At 43.5% G+C, this 19,687-nt stretch overlaps 1 protein-coding gene across 2 annotated transcripts in view; it reads left to right on the top strand.

The window, feature by feature from the left end:
- The window catches only part of LOC147108866 (E3 ubiquitin-protein ligase Itchy-like), a 105,227-nt gene extending 96,374 nt beyond the window's left edge, over positions 1 to 8,853 (top strand). For both annotated transcript variants that reach the window (XM_086005786.1, XM_086005787.1), the window contains exon 25: positions 1,409 to 8,853. In XM_086005786.1, the coding sequence (XP_085861912.1) occupies positions 1,409 to 1,508 (100 nt within the window). In that variant the 3' untranslated portion in view covers positions 1,509 to 8,853. The remainder of the gene's footprint in view (positions 1 to 1,408) is intronic.
- Positions 8,854 to 19,687: the final 10,834 nt, after the last annotated feature.

Raw genomic sequence — 19,687 nt, 5'->3', positions numbered from 1 at the left:
CCCCCGATCTTTAAATATTTGTGCCCAGTATTGACAAATTAAACTTTTTGTTTCTGTATTTGTTTCCCAGGTAAGATAGAGCATTCATGAATGCAGAGTACAGTTCTTTTTACTCTGTCCCACTCATAACCACTGTTTCAGTAGGAGGGCAGTGAATATTTCCACTTCCTGCACCAGTATCTTTACAAACTCTCTGTGATGATACAAAATATTTCCAGTCCAAACCAGTTTCAAAAATTACATAGAAACGTAGAATAGAGCATTCATGAAAAAATTATGGTGTGGAGATGCCGGAGTTGGACTGGGGTGGACAAATGTAAAAAGTCACACAACACCAGGTTATAGTCCAACAGCTTTATTTGAAATCACAAGCTTTCGGAGCGCTGCTCCTTCTTCAGGTGAAGTGGAGAAATGCATAAAGACACAGCTTATATAGTCAGAGAATCATGTCGGATGTTTACAGGTAACCTTTCCAACTGCCATTAATCACACCTCGGCAGAGAGATAATCACAGCAGTCAAAGGTGTGAATGGTGTCCAAACAGGTCAGTCAGGGAAACATTACATCAAAGAACAATGAGGTGGACACCATTCACACCTTTGACTGCTGTGATTATCTCTCTGCCGAGGTGTGATTAATGGCAGTTGGAAAGGTTACCTGTAAACATCTGACATGATTCTCTGACTATATAAGCTGTGTCTTTATGCATTTCTCCACTTCACCTGAAGAAGGAGCAGCGCTCCGAAAGCTTGTGATTTCAAATAAAGCTGTTGGACTATAACCTGGTGTTGTGTGACTTTTTACATGAAAAAATTAGATACAGACCTTATCCTTCCAGACAGACGCTACTCGAGCACAGCATCCAACTGTTTCTTAAATGATTCCAGGGTTTTTTGCCTCCGCTACTCTTCCTGAAACTCCTTTCCATGTGTTCACCACTCTGTTTGAGAAGAACTTGCTGCCATCTGTCCTAAATTTGCCATTTACTAATCTGAACATGTGCTCGCTTGTCCTACTGTTGCAGTTTATTTTGAAGCACTGGTCTGGATTTACTTTTTCTATGCTGGTTACTGTTACACACCTCTATGTGGTCACTTCCAAGTCACCTCCTTTCAAGGTGGGAAATCCCCATGGTGCAGGTTTCCCTCGTCAGCACCTGGGCGTAAAGAACTTATCCCAAATTCACATACAAAGCTTCTCGCGACATTCTGTCCATTTAAGATTAATGAGTGTTTAGTAAAGGCAAAGGCTTCTTCTGTAGAAAACAGAACCAGCTCTTTTGTAATCATGACCTGTAAATTGTGGCTGGAGTCACTGGCAGGTGAGGGCCTCAATGAGTCATTGAATTTAATCTCAAGCTATACCATCATGGTTCTGATTTTGTTTTCTTTAACATCTTTCCCTATAGTTTTAATCGTCTGGATCTGCCGCCATACAAAAGCTTTGAGCAACTGAAGGAAAAGCTGTTGTTTGCAATAGAAGAAACTGAAGGTTTTGGACAAGAGTAACTACTGTATAATAATCCTGTCAGGAAAGCGTATCGTGCTGTCTGTTATTTTACGGGATTCTAAACGAGGAATGCATTTAATTTCTCGTGCTTTTCTTTCCAGTAGACATCTGTTTATCCAGACATGTCAGGACAGTCTATTTGTGTCGGAAACCCTGTGGGAAATGGCTGAAAAGCTTTGTCTTGGCTTTGTCACTCTGTATTTACAAGCTGAAGAACCTAATATAATGAGGAAATTGTACATGCTTAAATAGAATTAATGTGCTGTGATAAACAGTTTAAACTCTAGTGTGTTCATTTGTGTTGTACGTGAAGGAGCAGCCAAGCTGGTCCCCCACTTACACGTAGGAATACAATTGGCTGCTGTCAGCAATTTAAAGAGATGGTCGGGAGAGGGTTTCCTCGAATTAATAGCATCTTGCTATTGATGCTGAAGCAGAGCTGGAAAACTTGACTTGCCAACTAACCAGGCGATGAGCTAAGACACAAACCAAGAATGTGTGTATTCCCTCCCATCCTTTCATTTTATTTCTTTTCCTTTTTGCTTTCCGATTATAGCACATTCCTCGTGGCCCATTACAGCGGTCTCCTCCCCCCCCCACCCCACCCCTTGATTCAGTCCCCGTCTTTGCCAAAAGATGTATTTATATTTCATTTTAAGATTAATTTAAGTTCTCAACAATGTTTTAAATTTTAATTTAAGCAAGTGCAGTGAGATTGAGGGAGCCCTTACCACATGACAAATTCCTATTGCAACATTTTTTCCAGCACTGCTGATACTTGAAGGATAGGAGCAGGCTGCCGTTTGGTGAACAGATGTCTATTCTACCACTGCACCTTTGAGTTTTTTAACAGTCTCTGTAAAGCACCTTGCACCAGTAGTGCTCGTAATGTTACCCCAGATATATTCCTCCTCCTCTGTACAAAGGGTAGCTAGAAAACAGAGGCTTTTGCCCTATATTTTTAAAGGAATGAGAAAAGTAGATCAATCATAGCTCTAGTTTTATAGAGTGTGATTGGGAAATATTTTTGTGGTATATGTGTGCTGACACCTCTGATTCAGGAAGGGCTGCTGTATAAATAATGTGTCGTCTTCAGTTAGAGGTTGAGCTTTTCCCGTTTGCTATCTTATCTTGCCAATGCAACTTCGCAAATAACTTCTCTGAGGACCTTTTTAAAGTGACTGCCACTTCTACACCGCCCCCCCCCCCCCCCCCCCACATTCAGATTGGACAAGCAGCACTCCAGGTTAACATTGGCTCGACCTCCATTTCTACTTTGTATCTTGTATGTTTTAAAACCCCATAAACTATCAGCAGTGTAGAGCATTTTGCAAATGAGATGGATATAATCTGTTTTGAAGTTTCTGAAATGGGGAGGAGGGGGGGGGCGTAAAGAACATTCTCTCAAACAATAGTAACATTCAGAGGTAACTTTTCGGTGTCAAAGTACTCGAAAGGCTATCTGTATGACCAGGACTAGCTCCACAGCACTTTAAAAAAATTCTCTTTTACCCAGAAATGTTTGCTTTATGTATTCATTTGTGAAAAAGTTTCTACTTTCTAGAGTCCAACCCATCTCTCCAGCCAGACCCCCCCCCCCCCCCCCCCCCCCGATCCCTGGATGATGAGCTTTAGACCGGCCCCTTATAATTTGTATGGGAGACTTGCTTTGATTGAACTGGCATTCCTCTTGCCCTCCCACACTTTTCAGTCTCTCATTCCCATTCTAATTTTGAACATCTGGTGTTCATCACAGTTGCAATCCATGCTCGCACCCAAACAAAAGATTTGAGTGCATTTCCAGGGAGCCATTTTCAGGTTTTTAAATTTCTGTGTAAGAGGACAAAAGTATAAGTTTCCTTAGCTGGGATAAAATATGCCCTCAAAATCACCTCCAGCTGTTTGGGATACAGATTATATTTGTATTCCCGGCTCCTATTTCTAATCTAAATTGCATTAGATGATTTCAGCTGGGACCAGTAAGGGTATGAACAGAGGCTTCAGCCAAAGTTGCTGTTTCTGATTTGTCATCTAGTGTGATCCTACTGAAAAGTGTGTGAATTTAGATTTAGGTTAGGACAAAATTGAGCTTGGCTGTGATGTCCCCGCAGGCGAATTTGCTGTGAACACTCACTGTCTAGGCCCACACATGCATTGCCACTTAGGCAAGATGCCCGAGGACAGTTTTGACGCCCATGGGACTATACCCCAACATAAGTTGGTGGCTTGAGGAAAGGAAGAAAAGAAATTGCACGTGGCAGTGGTGTGAAGGAATACACCAGGCAATGGCCACAGTTCTGATCAGGATCAGTTTCTCCAGTGTTGGTATTGGCTGAATGGACCTCCGTGATTATTGGGAGGGCTTTGGTACATAATTTGAGAAGTTGATTGCAGCTCCCAATCATTCTTTAAGCTTGTCCACTCTTGTAGTTTGGGAAGATCTGGCCTTTTCCAATTTAAAAGAAAATGGTGTAAGACAATGCGTTCAGCTAGTGAGGACGAAGCGGGTACAACAGCTCTCGAGTGCCGTTTACTTCTCGGCTATTTCTGATCTGTGGCCTGAGTTTTAGGACAAGTATCTGCTTTGATTTCAGAATTTAAGTTACTCCATCAGCGCCTGCTTTATGAACTAGCGTATAACCTTTCTACACTTCAGTGGGCTCAAACCTCTTTCCCCTCCCCAAAGGTTGTGTATAAAGGTATAGTATTGAGCCATACAGACCAGATGTGTCAGACTGAGCTCGGTGTTGATGCACTCCATGCTTGAATTGTCTCTGGACACTCTCTGTCCAAGCTCATGTGAAAAGCAACCACTTGGGTGAGGACTGCAGGTGTCAATGGAACTACCCCAACAAGAGAGTCCGCACTTTCAGGACAGGGTGAGAACTTTGGGATGGGGGCAGTGAGGAAGCTCTGTCGTTGTATTTTTTTAACACAACCAATTCTTAAACTAGGATATATTTTCAAGATTTACCAATAATTATAAATTTTGTATATAGGGTATCAAAGGTAGATGGATTTGTTTGTTAAAACCTGCCCATTTTAGTGAGTTTTCAATTCAGTTTGCATTTGTAAGTAATCAATGAGTCTTCAGCTTTAGCCTTGGTGTTAGAGCATCCCAGTGCCAGCGTTGATAAATGCATGTTCCTGTGTAATGAGCCATGGCGAGTGGGAAGTCCCAGGTTAGCTGATGGAGTGCAGTAGCTGGCCTCAGTGGCCCTGTGCTAAGGAGGGAACATTCAGCCTGGGGTCCTGATCGTTATCCAGTAAAACCCCATGCTGGGCCGTGCATTTGTTGACTTCGGGTGAGGACAAGATCAGAATCTCCTCCACTTGCTGACATTTACTGTTTTGGCTCGTACAGAAAGAATGGCCACTTTGCCAAGATACTAGAGGCCTGTGAAACCATACCCCGACATGTTAGCACCTGGGGTTAGTATTTTTAAAGCCATGCAAACTGTGTGGGGCCTGCTTAAACAAGCTTAAAAAAAAATTAAAGGGCTAATTATTGCTCTGCAGCTGTGCAGAGTAGACAGACTAGTTTGCGATAAGGGACCCCAACTGTTGGCTGTTACTAACCTGCATCTATGTTGTCTTGGCTTGGGTGTCTCTCCCACTGGGGTATTGTGCACTCTTATATCGGGCAAACGGTGTGTCTCCTCGTATAGATTTCTCAGTCATTTGGTTTGGTGACTTGCGCATGGATTTCTGCCACCTGACTGGCCAGAAAGAAACCAGTTTCTAATGGCAATGTTCCTCAAGTGCTCTGTTTTGCACTCTCTTTTTCAACAGGGTGTATCTGTTTCTGAGATGCCAGTCAGCTGGCTTCATACGAGCCCTTTAGCAGAGAATATTTTTAAGGTTAGGAGATAGAATTCTTTGGGGTACTAAATGTGGTGCAGCCCTTTAAGGCCAGTTTTGTTGCAGTTTATTCCTGATTAATATTTAATAATCCCTGTAATCTTGTGTACTGTACATCACTGGCTAGGATGCTGATAAAACAATTGAACATACAGTTTAATACTAAAAAATTATTATATTAAACTCCCATTAAATGTGAATAAACAATTGCAGGAAGTTTTTGGAATGCAAGTGCTGTGCTACAACAACACTTCCTACTTTTTTTTCCTCTGTCCCTGGCCACCTATTACAAATACAATCTCCTCCACTTGGCACAGGACAGCACTCTTGGCCGGAGATTCCTGTGGGGCCCGTCTGACCAACAAGCAGCACAGTTTCAGTGAAGCAAGATGGAAAAGGGCTTTGTACCAGTCCCTACTTGCCTTCCTTCCTTCCTTGCCACCCCTTCTCCCTGCTTCCTTTAGAAAAAATTCAACATCCATGCTTGTCTATGAAGCTTTCTATTGCCCAGTGATGTAATATGCAGGTAGATACAATCAAATGACTCTTGCCCCGGGCACTTAAACCCCCTAGCCTTTCATTCAGGAGTAAGCGATTTACTTGTGTTAACTAGACTGTTTCAATGATCAAAATTATGTTTCCCTCCTGTAGCCTAACCAGGAGACTGCGCAAAATTCCGTGCATTTCAATTGGACAGTTTATTGAAGTGTTAACCCGGTTAGCCTCAATAACCAATTCACTACAAGACGGTGCTGCTTGTCTCTATTCCTTTGAGTTGTGAAGCAGATTGTGCTGATGTTGCTTCTGAAATGCTGATCATGGGTCATTGGTTTAAACTTTATGCCAGATTAGTGGGAGGCAGTGCTTTAATTAATCAGGTCACTAGGGGTTAAGACCCATTCGCACCATTTTAATTTTTCTAACCAGTCCACACAAACGTGTTGTTTGATAAATAGAACTGAGATTGAAGTAATGCAGGAAACTAGTTAACCTATGACCGTAAGGGATTAATTTCCCAGATGTCTCCTGTTAAATTGCTTTCTGACAATATTACCACTCATGTTAGTTAATCTGTACCTGTCTCATGTAAAGCTTAGAATATTGGGGGTTAAAAGTGGAGCTGGGCCTCTTTGGTTTTGTTCCATTGGGGGGAAAAAGCAGGTTTCTGTCAGGGTTGTAGACTCTCATACCTTAGTCGAACACACAGCTAAAACTTTGTACATTCCATCAGATAAATTGTAATCTGTTTTCAACTTGCACACCCGAAGCATAATATTTTTTCCCATTTTAATGAGTTGGTCTACATGTGCTTATGATGAAATTCAGTGTTTGTGCTTTTCCCCCCTTCCAGCTAGCAGAGTAATGGCTTGTAAATGCATGTGATTGCAGCTCCCCCCCCCCCCCCCCACATAAACTCAATAGCAGTTTGTAAAGAGATGGATGATATAGCTCTCAATGGCTCAGTTGGTAAAGCTTGCACATAACTGAATCATGGAGACCAGAATGTTCCCCGTTTGATTCCTGGTATGTGCTTGAGCTTGCTGAGCTTAGCTGGGCGGCAGCATGTGCTGCTATAATTGGCGCCTCTACCCTGGCCTGGGGGAAAGGAAAACCGGCCCAAGATGCTAAAACGTGATTGCTATCCAGTGAGCCCTGCTGAACGTGCATTTGTGTGAAAATCTGATGGGGACTGGGTCCCTAAGAATGCTCACTTGGGCGATGTGCTGGAGGGCTGTGCAATTGTACCCTGGTGGGAGTTAACATCTTCAAGAGGAGGAAGGGTGAAAATTGACAAACGGCAGCAATGTATTCGCTCTGGAGTTTACAGTAACTGTTGGTGTCAGTTCAATCGAAGAAGGGAAACACTATTATGGCTGAATGTCCACTACTTTGTTCAGGAAATAACTGGAAACTGAAGCCACGGGTGCTGCACTTTGTTTTAGAGTTATGTATAAATTAACTTATCCACTGTGATATTAAGAGGAAGCCAGTTTCTCATCCTATCTGTATGATGCTTTGACATCTGATGATGATTTGAAGTGATTTGTGGGCAAGGTGAAGAAGATGCGACCTAGCTAGTTATTCAATGGTAATGGCTTGCAATATTAAAAAGTTTGAGTTTTACTTTTTGGCGCTTGCAAAGTTTTTTTTCCCTTTTCAGAGGGTGAGGGAATAGGAAGAAGGCAGCTGGCGTGTTCCCTGTTCTCTTCCACCGCTCCCTCACTAATTACCACTGTACTAAAACCAGAAAATATAGGCAAAAATGGCACCCAGAAGAATTTGGAAAATGATTACTCTCCAGCATGCGTCTTGTAGCAGTTTGTGTAGTCCTTATTCCAGTCATCAAGCATTAGTGAAAGTTTCTGATCCTGTCTTCATCAGCCACCCACAGTACACAGTGCACTCACATATATATCAGTTGCTGGTACTGATGTGCTGCTTTTACTTCCTCCATCCTTTTTGTTGGTGTGATAACGTCACAGATCTTTGATTTCACTTATCGGTGAATGCACTTGATATTGAAGTTAATGGTGTTAAACCATCGCGTGATGTAACCCAACATTTTGTACAAAGGAACAGGGAAACTTTTTCCGACCTTTGCCCTTTTTTTCAAAAAAATGATCCCTTGAATTTACTTTGACTTTGTGGTCTGGAGCACGTATGCAGCTTCCCCCAAGCCCTGCTCTTTAGCTCGCCTCCTGTTTGTGCAGGAAAACAACAGATAACAGCCTCGTTTCTCTTTCTCCCTCCCCACCGCCCCCCCCCCCCCCCACATCCCTAGCAAGTACGTACCCACTGCCCCGCATCTCCTCAGTGAGGCAGCTTAAGATTGGGAGTCCAGAAACCCAACCAATCGGCAGCCCAGCTCTCTGTGGTTGAGTGCTGTGCTACGTGCCCACCCCAGCATATTTTTGAAATCTTCCTTTATGTCCAACTTTGTTACTTTGGGGAAATAAATTCCATTGAGGCATTATGTCTACATGGTCTGTTGTAATGTCACATCAAGCACCCAGAAATCCATTGGATAACAGCTGTGTCGCATTCTTTCACGCATGCCCACCATGCAAGCTACCCAATATTATATAAATAGCACTGATACTAATTTGATTTAAAATAAAATTTGGTATTTTAAATAAGTGGCATTAGAAATATTTCCAAGAAAATTCTACAGGAAGTTCAATGAATGTCATTTCTGAAACTGCAACATAATTTATAGAAATCCAGGTAATTGCCTCCTCAGAACTTTGAGCTTTCTCTATCGTGTCTAATTTCCACTGTATTATATCTAAGGATTGTAAATCATGTTAATATTTCTGTGTTTAATCCTTTTTGTAAAGCTGAATTTGATTGTTCCAGGAATGGGTTAAGGCTAATAAGGTAATTCTAGCCTCTTGGCACAAGCTTCTTATCCTGTTTACCTATGTAAAAATAGTTAACATTGTAAAAAAAAATAAAAAGCTTCTCTTAAAAATGTACAGAAAACATGCTGCCGAGTGTAATCATTTTTAGGTCTGGGTATTCTTTCCCTAGTTCTGTGAGGATTTTCTTTTATTGCACTATTCTGGTGAGGCACAGATCTTCATTCATTCCAGTTTTTTTTTATTCATTCATGATGTGAGCGTCACTGGCAAGGCCACCATTTATTGCTCACCCCTAATTGCCCTTGAGAAGATGGTGGTGAGCCACTTTCTTGAACCGCTGCAGTCCGTGTGGTGAAGGTGCTCCCACAGCGCTGTTAGGGAGGGAGTTCCAGGATTCTGACCCAGCAACGATGAAGGAACGGCAAAATATTTCCAAGTCAAGATGGTGTGTGACTTGGAGAACATAAGAAGTAGGAGCAGGAGTAGGCCATACAGCCCCTCGGGCCTGCTCCGGCATTCAATAGGATCATGGCTGATCCGAACCTAGACTCGCCTCCACTTCCCTGCCCGCTCCCCGTAACCCCTAACTCCCTTATCAGCTAGGAAACTGTCGATCTCCGTTTTAAATTTATTTAATGTTGCAGCTTCCACAGCTCTCTCAGGTAGCAAATTCCATAGATTTACTACCCTCTGAGTGAAGAAGTTTCTCCTCTCAGTTTTGAAAGGGCAGCCCCTTATTCTAAGATTATGCCCCCTAGTTCTAGTCTCACCCATCAGTGGAAACATCCTCACTGCAGCCACCCGATCAAGCCCCCTCACAATCTTATATGTTTCGATAAGATCGCCCCTCATTCTTCTGAATTCCAATGAGTAGAGGCCCAACCTACTCAACCTTTCCTCATAAGTCAACCCCCTCATCTCCGGAATCAACCGAGTGAACCTTCTCTGAACTGCCTCGAGAGCAAGTATATCTTTTCTTAAATATGGAAACCAAAACTGTACGCAGTATTCCAGGTGTGGCCTCACCAGTACCCTGTATAACTGAAGCAAGACTTCCCTGCTTTTATATTCCATCCCCCTTGCAATAAAAGCCAAGATTCCATTGGCCTTCCTGATCACCTGCTGTACCTGCATACTAACCCTCTGTGTTTCATGCACAAGGACCCCCAGATCCCTTTGTACTGTAGCACTTTGCAGTTTCTCTCCATTTAGATAATAACTTGCTCTTTGATTTTTTTCTGCCAAAGTGCATAACCTCACACTTTCCAACATTTTATTCCATCTGCCAAATTCCTGACCACTCACTTAGCCTGTCTATGTCCTTTTGCAGGTTTTTTATGTCCTCCTCACTGCTTTCCCTCCCATCTTTGTATCGTCGGCAAACTTGGATACGTTGCACTCGGTCCCTTCCTCCAAATCGTTAATATAGATTGTAAAGAGTTGGGGTCCCAGCACTGACCCCTGCGGAACACCACTAGTCACTGATTGCCAACCCGAGAATGAACCATTTATCCCAACTCTCTGTTTTCTGTTAGATAGCCAATCTTCCACCCATGCCAGTATATTACCCCCAATCCCGTGATTTTTTATCTTGTGCAGTAATCTTTTGTGTGGCACCTTGTCAAATGCCTTTTGGAAGTCCAAATACACCACATCCACTGGTTCCTCTTTATCCACCCTGTTTGTTACGTCCTCAAAGAATTCGAGCAAATTTGTCAAACATGACTTCCCCTTCATAAAACCATGCTGACTCTGTCCAATTAAATTATGCTTATCCAAATGTCCTGTTACTGCTTCCTTAATAATGGACTCCAACATTTTACCAACCACAGATGTTAGGCTAACTGGTCTATAGTTTCCAGCCTTTTGTCTACTTCCATTTTTAAATAAGGGTGTTACATTAGCAGTTTTCCAATCCGCTGGGACCTTTCCTGAATCCAGGGAGTTTTGGAAAATTACCACTAATGCATCCACAATCCCTACCGTTACTTCTCTCAAGACACTAGGATGTAAGCCATCAGGTCCAGGGGATTTATCCGCCTTTAGTCCCATTACCTTACCGAGTACCACCTCCTTAGTCATTTTAATCGTGTTTAGCTCCTCCGCCCCCCCCCCCCCCCCCCATAGCCCCCTGTTTGTCCAGTGTTGGGATATTATTAGTGTCCTCTACTGTAAAGACTGATACAAAATATTTGTTCAGCGTTTTTGCCATCTCCATGTTCCCCTCCACTAATTTCCCGGTCTCGTCCTCTAAGGGACCAACATTCACTTTAGCCACCCTGGGGCATATTGTATCACAGGATGGAGTAGCTACAGATCCATCCAAGATCGAAGCTGTTACCACATGGCCCAAACCGAACACAGTGACTGCCTTGCGGTCATTTCTTGGGTTCTGCGGATATTACAGGCGCTTTGTGCAGGATTACTCCAAAGTGGCCCATCCTCTGAATCAGCTGCTGGCTGGTTACCTCCCACCAGCCGAGAAGAAGAAAAAGGCTAAAGGTAAAGAGAACAAGGACTACTTCAAACCCTCTGAGCCTTTTGGTGTTAGATGGGATGAGAAATGCGAAGAGGCCTTCCACACCTTAAAGCAAAGTCTTACTCCAGCCCCCGTGTTGGCTTTTGCAAACCCACAGCTGCCATATGTGCTACACGTGGATGCCAGTCAAGAAGGGTTGGGTGGTGTGTTGTATCAGGACCAAGGAGCAGGACTGAGACCCGTAGCATTCATCAGTAGCAGTCTTACGCCATCAGAGCGTAACTACCCAGCTCATAAGCTAGAATTCTTGGCGTTGAAGTGGGGGGTGGTGGATAAGCTGCAGGATTATCTGTATGGAGCGAAGTTTGAAGTGAGGACAGACAATAATCCATTAACCTATGTGTTGACTTCGGCAAAACTTGATGCCACCGCTGGCTTGCTGCACTATTTGCTTACGACTTTAGTCTCGGGTACAGACCTGGGAACCAGAACATTGACGCAGATGTTCTGTCTCGTCGCCCACACTACCAGAAACCAGAGTGGAAAGATGTTGCTTCAGCAGATGTGAAAGTAATGTGTCAGATGTCCGTGGTATCTGGACCAAAGAATTCATTTCATGCCCGAGAGATTGACCACTTGGGAGCGTCAATGCATGCTGTTCCCCAGGCATTTTGCAACCTTTCCAGTTTGGATGTACAAAACTTACCCATGTTGTGTTCATCTGAAATATCCAAAGCACAACAGGAGGATCCCTGTATTCATGAGGTGTTTTCAGCTCTCCGTCTGGGTGATATTACACAGATCGACAAATCAAAACATCCTGACTGTCGTCTGCTCCTAAGAGAATGGGACCACTTGGAAATTAAAGAGGGAGTGTTGTGTAGAATGAATCACTCACCCACCCACTAAACCATGTCATTCACAGTTGGTCCTGCCTGAAAAGTACAGGGAAATAGTGATGAAGTCTTTGCATGATGACGCAGGTCATCTGGGAGTAGATAAGACCTATGGGTTGGTCAAGGACAGATTTTATTGGCCGCGTATGAAGTCTGTGGTTGAGGAGTTCTGCAAGTCCTGTGCACGCTGTGTCCAGAGAAAGACTTTACCTAAAAGAGTTGCTCCTCTGTTTCACATGCAAAGTGATGGACCTCTAGACCTTGTCTGTATGGATTTTCTGTCCATCGAACCCGATTCCAGCAATACCGCAAATGTCTTGGTCATTACAGATCATTATACTTGCTATGCCCAAGCTTTTCCCACAAAGGATCAGAAAGCATCCACCGTTGCCAAAGTGTTGTGGGAGAAATACTTCATCCACTATGGACTGCCAAAGCGAATACACAGTGATCAAGGTAGAGACTTTGAAAGTAGACTTATACATGAGTTGTTGTCCATGCTCGGGATTGAGAAGTCAAGAACAACTCCATACCATCCTCAGGGAGATCCTCAACCTGAGCGGTTTAACCGTACTTTGTTAGACATGCTTGGAACGCTGGATTCAAAGCGAAAGAACAAGTGGAGTCGGCACATTGGACATCTTGTTCATTCTTATAATTGTACCCGAAATGACGCTACTGGTTTTTCACCGTACTACCTCATGTTTGGACGTGAAGCGAGGATGCCGGTGGATTTGTGTTTCGGAGTATCCAGTGATGGCACATCACAGAGAACTTACCTCAAGTATGTATCTGACATGAGAAAGGAATTGCAAGCTGCTTAGGAACTTGCTGAGTCTGTTTCTGCCAAACAGAATAAAGGAAATAAGCAGAGGTATGACCAGAAGATCCGTTTTTCCCAACTCATGCCTGGTGACCAAGTTCTCATACGGAACCTAGGACTTAAAGGGAAACATAAGTTAGCAGACCGTTGGGCTTCTACACCTTACATTGTTGAAAGTCAAATGTCACAACTACCTGTGTTTCGGCTAAAACCTGCAGGTGGGAATGGACCCATAAAAATACTGCACCGGAATCATATCCTGCCATTGGGACAGCAAGTGCGTCTGGATCCGCCAGCGGATAATGAGCCGACACCTAGTAGGAGAACCCTGCAGAGAAGAGGAAGAAAAAAAACGAGAAACCAGGAAAACTTTGTTCCAGAAGACAGAAAACCCATGACACAGTGTGTGGATCATGAGGAACCTGATGAGTCGGAAGATGAAGAATGGGATCTATGGTACGACCTCCCAGAAAGACGCATAAGACAGAATCTGGATGAATTGTCTGAACCATTTAGCTCAGACTTGGACATGGTCTGGGAAGAACCAGATGCGTCCGAGAAGGAGATAAGAGACTGAAAGGCATGATAACAAAGGAACCAACGCCTCCAACGTAGTTGAAGGAACTGAAGACCGGGTATCCAAAATAAGGAGCTCACAGCGAGTTAAGAAGGTTCCTGAAAGATTGACATACAGTACACTAGGAGTGCCAAGTGTAATGATAGCCCCTACGGTTCGATATGTTACCTCCCTTTATACATGGTTGGGAAGCATGCAACCACTTATGTGTAAAGTTCATTAGTCATGGGGACATGCCTATATTTGGTAGGGGGGGGGGAGTGTAATACCCACTGGAAATGTTATGTACGCTATGTATGGTTATCAATCTTTAACTTAGACACTGTATTATCATTGTTATAAATCCCTGGGTTAAAGTTGCCCATGTGAAGGTACGGCAAGAACTTTTAAGGACACAATGTGACTAAGAGCAGACTTTCCATAATTCTGCACCAGTATCAACTGTTGCAGACAGTGAGGCTGCGCAGTCTCCAGACAGAAACCCCAGGAGGAAGGGGTGGAGCCGGGTTTTTCGAGCGGGAAAACGCGAGCGACTGGAAAAAAAGAGGGCAGGAGCTCTGAAAAGAGGGCGCAGGAGGCAAATGGCTGCCGCATCCCGTCCCGGGCTTCCAAACTCGGCCGCCGCCCTTCGTATTAGTAGCTCTGCATCCAGAACTCAAAGTGGGATTCAGTGATCGTGAAGAGAATTCAATGAAGGGGTTCGGAGTCGTAAGTCTTGCAGACATTATACATACCATGAGCTCCAACTTAAGTGCGCCAACGAAAGAGTGCACTCGAATTTGGACACGGACAGATTCTCCTTTGAATCCATGTAAATGGAGAATGTATGTTTATTATGTCTAGATTCATTCTAATGTATGCAAATGTCTAATTTAGTTCATTGACCTGTAATCTTCTTATACTGTCTGACGTTAAAACTATAAAGTAAGATAATTAGAATTAAGCCATTGTAGTAGTGATCTCCTTACTGGACTATAGAATACTGTCTACAACAGAGACCACATCTCACATATATCTAGAGAACCGTGAAGGGGTTACATATATAACTGTAGAAACTCTTGCTATCTGTTTTTATATTTTTTGCTAGTTTACTTTCATAATCTATCTTCCCTTTCTTAATTAATCTTTTAGTTATTCTTTGCTGGTTTTTAAATGCTTCCCAATCTTCTATCCTCCCACTAGATTTGGCTACTTTATATGCCCTTGTTTTCAGTTGGATACTATCCTTTATTACTTTACTTAGCCACGGATGGCTGTCTTTTCTTTTACGCCCCTTTTTCCTCAGTGGAATATATTTTTCTTGAAAGTTGTGAAATATCTCCCTGAATGTACACCACTGCTCATGTACCGTCTTACACCTTAATCTATTTTCCCAGTCCACTTTAGTCAACTCTGCTCTCATACCTTCATAGTCTCCTTTATTTAAGCTTAGTACGCTGGTTTGAGATCCAACTCTCTCACCCTCCAACTGAATTTGGAATTCAACCATGTTATGGTCACTCATTCCAAGGGGATCCTTTACTAGGACATTTTTTTATTAATCCTGTCTCATTACACAGGACCAGATCTAAGATTGCCTGCCCCCTGGTTGGTTCAGTAACAGACTGCTCAAGGAACCCGTCCCTAATGCACTCTATGAACTCTTCCTCAAGGCTGCCCTGCCCAATTTGATTTGTCCAGTCAACATGAAAGTTAAAATCCCCCATGATTATAGCTGTTCCCTTATTACAAGCCCCAACTATTTCCTGATTTATACTCCGACCAACAGAGTTGCAACTGTTAGGAGGCCTATAGACTACGCCCACTAGTGACTTTTTCCCCTTATTATTCCTTATCTCCACCCAAACTGTTTCACTATCCTGATCCTTTGACCCAATATCATTTCTCACTATTGCAGTGATTCCATCCTTTATTAACATAGCCACCCCACCTCCCTTTCCTTCCTGTCTGTCCTTCCTAATTGTCAAATACCCCTGGATGTTTAGTTCCCAGTCATGGTCACCTTGCAGCCATGTTTCTGTAATGGCCACCAGATCATACCCATGTGCAATTATTTGTACCGTCAACTCGTCTATTTTGTTACGAATGCTGCATGCATTCAGTTAAAGAACTTTTAAATATGTTTTGTGACAATTTATTCCTGCTTTTACCCCCTTTACTACTTTACCTTTATATCTTTATACATTCTGTCCCTTCCTGACACGCTCTGGTTTTTAATTCCCCCACTGCTACCTTGCTCTATTGCCTTCTCCGCTGACATTTTTATTTTTTGCTCTCTTGAAACCTCCCCCCCACTAATTAGTTTAAAGCCCTCTCTACAGCCCTAGTTATTCGATTCGCCAGGACTCTAGTCCCAGCACTGGCCAAGTGAAGTCCGTCCCAACAGAACAGCTCTCTCCTGTCCCAGTACTGGTGCCAGTGTCCCAAGAAGCAAAACCCATTTCTCCCACACCAGTCTTTGAGCCACGCATTTAACTCTCTGATTTTATTTACCCTAGCCAAATTTGCCCGTGGCTCAGGTAGTAATCCAGAGATTATTACCCTAGTGGTTCTGTTTTTTAATTTGGCCCCTAGCTGCTCATACTCCCTCAACAGAACCTCTTTCCTTGTCCTATCTATGTCGTTGGTACCAACATGGACCACGACAACTGGATCCTCCCCCTCCCACTCCAAGTTTCTCTCCAGCCCAGAGGAGATGTCCTTAACCCTGGCACCGGGCAGGCAACACAGCCTTTGGGACTCTCGCTCTCGGCTGCAAAGAACCCTATCTATCCCCCTAATGATACTATCCCCTACCACTACAACATTTCTTTTTACTCCCCCCACTTGAATGGCCCCCTGTTCCACGGTGCTGTGGCCAGGTTGCTCATCCTCCCTGCAGTCCCTGCTCCTGTCCCCACAGGGAGTAAGAGCCTCGAACCTGTTGGACAAGAGCAAGGGCTGCGGCTCCTCCAACACTACCTCCTGGATCCCCGTACCTGCCTCACTCATAGTCACACCCTCCTGTCCCTGACCACGGACTACATCTGAATTAGTTAATCTAATTGGTGTGACTACTTCCGGGAACACAGAGTCCAGGTAACTCTCCCCCTCCCTGATGTGTCGCAGTGTTTGAAGCTCGGACTCCAGCTCATCAACATGGAGCCGGAGTTTCTCGAGCAGCCAACACTTACTGCAAATCTAATCACCGTGAACATCAATGGTGTCCACCAGCTCCCACATATTGCAGCAGTAACACATCACCTGCTCTGCCATTCTATGTAATTAATTTATTATTATTATTTTTAAATGATATATTTAAGGGCCCTGGTTTACAAACTGTCCCGCTACACCACAGAGACCTTAAAAATTATAAACCACAGAGTTAAAGTTTTAAAAAAGAGAGAAATACTCCCAACCAATCACTTACCTGCTTTGTGGTGACGTCACACCTCGATTACTTTTTACACCTCTCCCTCGGAGATTGGTGAGGCCTACCCACGCTCGGGCTCACCTTATATACTCACCACCGCTCGAGTTCCCGCCGCTGCCGCACTGAGGCCTACTGAGGTGGTGGTGTTCCCTTGCGCCTGCTGCCCTTGTCCTTTCTAGGTGGTAGAAGTTGCGGGTTTGGGAGATGCTGTCGAAGAGGCCTTGGTGAGTTGCTGCAGTGCATAATTCCAGTAAAGTTTTAACTTCATTGAATGAGCTGTACTATTTCCTCCCCTGTTTTCAGTGGGGAGGTGGGTGAACTTACAAGTGAGACTTGAACAGAGATTTTCCCAGTTCACCAATTGGTCCTTGCTCACAAAGCTGCTGGTTGAGAGCTGGCTGGTTATTCACATGGAAGTAAGTAGGAATTTTCCTATCTTCAAAGCTTTTAAAATGCTTTTTGAAGAGTCTGAATTCTTTAGTGTCAGTTTCATGCATACCAAGCACAGATCAGACCAGGAAACTTAAGACCACCTGCTCTCATTGATAAATTAACTTGCATTTATATAGCGCCTTTAATGTAGAATATTGCCCCAAGGCGCTTCGCAAAGTCGGAATCACAAAAACTGGACACCAAACCAAAGGAGATATTTGGAGAGGCAACCAAAAGCTTGGTCAAAGATGGGTTTTAAGAAGGGCCTTAAAGGAGGCAAAGAGGTTTAGGGACCTCCAGTCCGTGGTGCCCGGACAACTAAAGGCATGTTCGCCAATGGAGGGGCGAGGGAAGTAAGATGCACAAAAGGCCAGAGACAGGGGAAAGGTTGCAGGGCTGGAAAAGGTTAGAAATAAGAAGGGGCAAGGTCACAAAGGGATTTAAACATGAGGATGAGAATTTTAAATTGGAGGTGTTGGGAGTACCAGGAGCCGCTGTAGTTTGGGAAGGGCAGCAGTGATGGATGAGCAGGATTCACCGTGGGCTCGGGTATGGGCGGCACAGTCTTGGATGGGTTGAACTTTACAGAATGTGGAGGATGGGAGGCTGGCCAAGAGAACACTGGAATAAAAAGAATGGTCAAGTCTAGAGGTGACAAAGGTATGGATTAGGGTTTCCGCAGCAGATGGGCTGAGTTGGGTGGAGACAGACAATGTTACGGGGGTGGAAGTAGATAGTCTTTGTGATGGCGAGGCTATGGGGTCAGAAGCTCAACTTGGGGTTAAATTGAACACAGATTGTTTACAGTTTATTCCAGCTTGAAGCTGTGGCCAGAATGGGGTTGGAATCGTTAACAGGGGTCTGGAATTTGTGGCAGAGGATGAAGACGATGGTTTTGGTCTTCCCGACGTTTCACTGTACCTAATGAAGATTCTGCATCTGCTTTAGTGTCATCATCCATCTCGAAGTCTAAAGCTGCATCCTTGCCACTGCAGAAGACGTCAGAAAATAAGGGCAGCTCCACATTCAGGGAACTCCAAACTTTGAAGTTGTCGAGCCAATAATTAGTATGAGATAGTGGAAAGGGGATACAATACTCAAGTCACGATGCTCCATATGAGCCCCTTGTCCTCGAGCATATTAATACAATTCAGACTTCTGGGTTCGGTTGTTGTTTAGCACTGAAGTCTTAAACACCAACATTCATAAACCATCCACTAATCAGATACGCAAGTGCTCAGAATTTTACCACCACTCCTTCAGCTATTCCACTGCTCCCGTTTTTCCTGGCATGAGACTTAAATTTCCCAATAGTTCCAATAATCTTTGGTTCCCTCCAACATAGATGAAGAAGAAACTAGTGATGATTTCCAGTGACTATTTGTCAAACCTTGGGCTGAGTATTTCATCCTGCTCCAGATTGATCTAGTTTCTACCATAGGGATTCTCAAACTGTTACTTTCTGAAAGGGAATCTGAAAGAGGCAAGTGAGACGATGCCGAATGTGCAGTGCAATTCATGGAAAGGGTGCAAGTAAAGAAATTGTAGAATGTCTTTTATACCCTTCAGGAAGTTGTTGCGTGAGAATCATAATTAAACAATATGGACGTACCTGTCTCAAGATCTGGCACCGTGGCTGTGACAGGATAGTTATCATGAGCAAAAAGAAATTGGACTGAATGCAGAGAACCCTCCCCAAATCAGTGTACCAAGAAGACTGGTTGAACATCCTTATACACTACAAAACCTTTATGGCTTCGAAGTCCAGAAAAAAAATACTTTCAAGGCGACTGGTTCTTGTTCCTAGTTGTTTCCATTGGCTGCTAACTCCTTGTCAAATAATCATGGCATTAAGATGCCTAGTATACTATATATTAGGATTTTATGACCCAATGAGTTAATAGACTTACCAGCGAGGCTTCTAAATCCTTGTATCTCCAAAACTTACTCCAAGGTTTTGAGGCTTTTATTTTTTTTATCACATTGAAGGGCTGTCAACAGGGATCCTTATTAAGATAGATAGAAAGACTTATTACACTTTTTTTAAGAAAGAAAAGAGCTTGTATACATGTAGAATCTTTCATGACTTCAGGATGCCCCAAAATGCTTCACAGCCAATAAAGTATATTTGAAGTGTAGTCCCACAGCTGGGAGGGGAGTTGAATTTATTTTTTCTATTTCACTGTCCCAAGAGAATTATAGGAATCAGACCCATTTCCATTAACTTGCAAAGTGCATTATGGTCTCCCTGCTTATCATTCTTCAAGGCCATAGCTGCAAGGTAGGACATTAATGGATATTAAAACACTATTTGATATTGTTTTATAGATTATTAA

The sequence above is a fragment of the Somniosus microcephalus genome, chromosome 13 (assembly GCF_052327205.1).
Source record: "Somniosus microcephalus isolate GS21.2 chromosome 13, FLI_Smic_1.0, whole genome shotgun sequence".
NCBI classification, from domain to species: Eukaryota; Metazoa; Chordata; class Chondrichthyes; order Squaliformes; family Somniosidae; genus Somniosus; species Somniosus microcephalus.
The sequence above is the reverse complement of the archived record's forward strand: the minus strand, read 5'-3'. Positions and strand labels throughout refer to the sequence as shown.